Source organism: Cervus canadensis, chromosome 6 (assembly GCF_019320065.1).
Source record: "Cervus canadensis isolate Bull #8, Minnesota chromosome 6, ASM1932006v1, whole genome shotgun sequence".
Lineage (NCBI taxonomy): Eukaryota > Metazoa > Chordata > Mammalia > Artiodactyla > Cervidae > Cervus > Cervus canadensis.
In genome coordinates, this window is record NC_057391.1 from 24599428 (window position 1) to 24604688 (window position 5261).

Genomic DNA, 5261 nt, shown 5'->3' on the forward strand with positions numbered 1-5261 from the left:
ATGGCTCACACAAATGAATCAATGGTATCTGAGTTTGTGCTTCTGGGACTCTCTAATTCTTGGGAACTTCAGCTTTTCTTTTTCGCCATCTTCTCAATAGTGTATGTGACATCAGTTCTGGGCAACATCATGATTATTGTTATTGTTTCCTCTGACTCCCATTTGAACTCTCCTATGTACTTCCTGCTCAGTAACCTTTCTTTCATTGACATCTGCCAATCTAACTTTGCCACTCCCAAGATGCTTGTGGACTTTTTTGTGGAGCACAAAACTATCTCCTTTGAGGGTTGCATGGCCCAAATATTCCTTCTTCACAGTTTCGTTGGGAGTGAGATGATGTTGCTTGTAGCTATGGCATATGACAGATTTATAGCCATTTGTAAGCCTCTACGCTATAGCACAATTATGAATCGAAGACTATGTATAATTTTTGTGTTTATTTCCTGGGCTGTGGGTATTCTTCATTCTGTGAGCCACTTGGCTTTTACAGTGGATCTGCCATTCTGTGGCCCTAATGAGGTAGACAGCTTCTTTTGTGACCTTCCCCTGGTGATAGAGTTGGCTTGCATGGATACTTACGAGATGGAAATTATGACCCTAACTAACAGTGGCCTGATATCACTGAGCTGTTTTCTGGCTTTAATTATTTCCTACACTGTCATTTTGATAACTGTCCGTCAGCGCTCTTCCAGTGGATCATCAAAGGCACTTTCTACATTAACTGCTCATATCACAGTGGTGATTCTTTTCTTTGGGCCTTGCATTTATTTTTATATATGGCCTTTTAGCAGACTTTCTCTGGATAAGTTCCTTTCTGTGTTCTACACTGTTTGTACACCCCTGTTGAACCCCATCATCTACTCTCTGAGGAATGAAGATGTTAAATCAGCCATGAGAAAATTGAGAAACCATCATGTGAGCTTCTGGTAAAACTAGGGAACACCATGAAGGAACAAAAATATGCAATGGAAATGAAGAGCCCCTACTGGATCACAGCATCAAGCCAATTATTTTTGCTAATGACAGGGGTTATTGAATTACAGAATTGGATTTTTCTCCCAACTGCAAGGGAATTACATAAAACCAGTTCCTGGTTTGCTATTTAATTTTAACCAGTTTTTCATAGTTTATAATTCTAAAGTACAAATTCTCTTTAAAATATTTAGTAACCTTTTAAAATATTTTTTACATAATTTAGAGATTCTATTCTACATAAAATCTATTTATGTTACTAAGTTTGTGATTCTCTTCAATTGAACTTGTGTGATTTTTATGCCTTGCAATCAAAACATTCAAGTAAATTATGTTTCTGTTAGCCTCTATCAACTTATTTAGAACATTTTTTTCTATAAATTGACATAGTAGAAAAATATTGTTTTAAAACATAGATTTCACCTCACTTATATACATTTGTTGCATGTTTGTTAGCTTGTCTTTTCCTCATGTATTGAAAATTTTTGGATATTTATAGTTTTTCCTATCTGCTGCTATGTCCCAATAAAATTTTTCTGTTTTTCCTAGATTATTTGATACTCATTTCTATTCATTACAAAATGTTTTCTAGATATTTGCTGCTAACTGCAGCATACATATCTATTTCCCTAGTCTACTTATTTTTAAGTAGAAAAAGTTAGTTATCATGAATTCTACATTAGTCATAAAAAATTGCAAATATCTTTGAAATTGTCTGCAAATACATCAGGTATAGAATATTTAAATTCACAGAAAAAGTCAATTCGATATGTACCTAAACACATACAAATGCACAAAAATGACAAATTTTTTTTGCAACTGAGGATCAAGTCTGAGATCTTTTCTTTTGTATTTCTTGGAAAACAGAAGAAAGAATGTAAAATTCTTGTACCTGTAATAATGCTTTGCAGGCATGCTAAGTTGCTTCAGTCATGTCCAACTCTTTGCGATACAATGGACTGTGGCCTGCCAGGCTCCTCTGTCCATGGGACTCTCCAGGCAAGAATATTGGAGTGGGCTGCCATGCCCTTCTCCAGGGAATCTTCCTGACCCAGGGATTGAACCCAGATCTCTTATTATCTCCTGCATTGGCAATCAAGTTCTTTACCACTAGCACCACCTGGTAATAATGGTTTTAAAATCTGTGCTGGAGAAGACTCTTGAGAGTCCTTGGACAGCAAAGAGATCAAACCAGTCAATCCTAAAGGAAATCAATCCTGAATATTCATTGGAAGGGCTGATGCTGAAGCTGAAGCTCCAATATTTTGGCCACCTGAGGCGAAGCACCCACTCATTTGAAAAAGACCCTGATGCTGGGAAAGATTGATGGCAAGAGGAAAAGAGGACAGAGGATGAGATGGTTGGATGGCATCACTGACTCAATGGACATGAATTTGAGCTAACTTGGAGATAGTGAAGGACATGGGAGCTTGGCATGCTGCAGTCCATGTGGTCACAAGGAGTCGGACGTGACTTAGCGACTGAACAACAAATTATTTTTCATTCACTGGCCAAACGTTTCTTATGTACTTCTCCCTTTGCCTTATGAAAAAGGCCTTATAACAAAATGACTAAATGTATTCACCAAAGAAAAAAGAGTCACTTAACAGAAAATAGAAAGCCTGCAATTGTTATCACATTGGGTTCAGTATTTTAATTATATTTTAAGACACAACTTAGTGACTATGTGTTTAGATATTAACTCTGCATGATAAATGAGTGCCAGCTGAGTCTTAGACATGGATAGTCTTTTAGAACCATGATACTAACTATTAGCTAAGGATTCTTGGGACTTTAGATTTCAGGTCAAATTTATTTGTACAATATCAAACATGGTAATGTTCCTTTAACATGACTTTTTTTTAAACAAGTTTTATATAGTGCCAAAAACATTTTACATATGTAATAAACATTAATGCATTCATGATATTGTTGGTAGTATTTTTTTCTCTTTTAACTCTGACTTGCAAGTGAAAATAGAGAGTTGCCAATAGTTTCCTTGAAAAATTGTCATTCTGATCCTCAATAGTCAAATACTGAGGTAGAGGAGGGGGAGACGACACAAGGAAAGATGGAGGCAAGGGAAGACAGTGGGAGAAAGGGGGAAATTAGAATTTGTGATGGCAATTTGATTTGGCCAGTTCCTTGTACTACCAGAGACACATTCTTCCACTTTCTAACCATTGTTGGGTCTACTGGGGATTTAAGTGATCAGGCACAACCTATCACATTGAGTTTGATAAAAAAAACTCAAAAGCCGAAAAGTTAAAAAAAAAAGATTGGCAAATATGACTAAATTAATTTCCACAAAAGTTTTAGTTTTTTTTTTTTTAATTCCATCACAAATAAAGTCAAGAGAAAGATAAGGTGACCAGCAGTATTACCCACAGGGGTAATATCTTTAATTTGTAAAGAGGTTTTATAAGTCAGTAAGCAAATACCCATGGCATCCAGTCCCATCACTTCATGGCAAATAGATGGGGAAACAATGGAAACAGTGACTTTATTTTTTTTGGACTCCAAAATCACTGCAGATGGTGACTACAGCCATGAAATTAAAAGACACTTGCTCCTTGGAAGAAAAGCTATGACCAACCTAGACAGCATATTAAAAAGCAGAGATGTTACTTTACCAACAAAGGTCCATCTACTCAAAGCTATGGTTTTTCCAGTAGTCATGTATGGATGTGAGAGTTGGACTATAAAGAAAGCTGAGTGCCAAAATATTGATGCTTTTGAACTGTGATGTTGGAAAAGACTCTTGAGAGTCCCTTGGGCTGGCAAGGAGATCCAAACAGTCCATCCTAAAGGAGATCAATCCTGAATATTTATTGGAAGGACTGATGCTGAAGCTGAAACTCCAATACTTTGGCCACCTGATGTGAAGAACTGACTCATTGGAAAAGACCCTGATGCTGGCAAAAGATTGAAGGCAGGAGGAAAAGGGGATGATGGAGGATGAGATGGTTGGATGGCATCACCAACATGATTGACATGAGTCTGAGCAAGCCCCAGGAGTTGGTGATGGACAGGAAGCCTGGTGTGCTGCAGTCCATGGGGTCGCAGAGTCAGACACGACCGGGTGACTGAGTTGAACTGAAGCAAATACCGAGAAGCCAGTAGAAAAATTAGCAAAGTATAATATTAGGCAGTTTATTATTAAAGAATTGCAAGTGACTCAAGCATATTAATAAACATTAAAACTACCATATAAAAAGTGGAAGTTTAGTACAGTGAGAAACCACCACCGCTCACCCAGTGAGATAGCACCGCTCGGGACTCTCACTTTCCTCCAATGAACTTGTGTTCAGACCAGCTCCTCCAAATGCCCTCCTGTTTCTCTATAAAGTGACCTCCTTCTCTTCTGTTTGCCAGGCTTGTGTATGGTTTTGCCACAGCTTGCAATTGCAATATGTCTGCCATTCCTGAATAAAACCACTTTCCTGGTTAAGATAACTGCCTGCTTTATTTTAAAGATTGGCATGACTTACGGTTTTATTTTATTTTTAAAGATTAAACTGGAGGAATTGATTCGAAAAAGTCAATGGTAAAAATTGAGATCATCAGAAGATCTTGAAACATTTGAGGAGAAAAATGATGATGGTTTAGACAGGGGAGTAAAGTGAATATAATTTAATAAACTGGGAATATTTTGGAGGAATACAAAATAGAATGTAGGAAAAAAAAAGTGGGGAAAAGGAAGGAACTAAGTTTCTGGCTGAAAATGCTGGGGCAAAAGAAATGCCATTAGCTGGGGATGGGGCAGAGTGAAGGGGGAATAGGTTTGGAAACAGAAGAATTGAAGTATCTGTGAAATATTAAAGAGAAAGCTCAAGAAGGAAGCTGGTCTATCAGTAGAGAATTCAGAGAAACCTGGGCTTCTTTACCGGCTCCCCAAGTTTCCCTTCCTTGCTGTCACCTGCTCTTCTCTGCAGACTTTAGTCCTTTCACTGCTCTGAGATCTCTTTCCACAAAATCCAAAAGCAAACTACTTGCACATCTAAGCAGTATTACCCACTGTATGCCTAAATGAGCTTTCTTTCTGATCCTAATGTATGGTTAAGTAATGAGCAAAGGCAATTAAAATATTGGATTTTGAGGGGTAGCTTATTTTAAGGTATGGAGTTTGAAAAATGTTATCATAGATAATTTCCATAAAAAGAAAAAAGCAAAGGATTAAAGAAAAGATTCTAATTCTCTTAGGCCCATTGCCAGATTTATATTTCTTATGACACATATTCCCGCTCTGGGTGTTTGGGCTAGTATTTACTGGCTTAGTCACTTTAAAC

General features: G+C 37.4%; 1 protein-coding gene across 1 annotated transcript; it reads left to right on the forward strand.

Moving 5' to 3' along the window:
* Window positions 1–930, forward strand: LOC122444065 (olfactory receptor 4K1). Its single transcript, XM_043472863.1, has one exon. It carries the CDS (start codon window positions 1–3, stop codon window positions 928–930), a length of 930 nt encoding a protein of 309 aa, XP_043328798.1.
* The last annotated feature ends 4331 nt before the right edge of the window (window positions 931–5261 follow it).

What these genes read in the sequence shown, in the direction of transcription:
- LOC122444065 (XM_043472863.1), top strand. Translation starts at nt 1, where the DNA reads ATGGCTCACACAAATGAATCAATGGTATCTGAGTTTGTGCTTCTGGGA.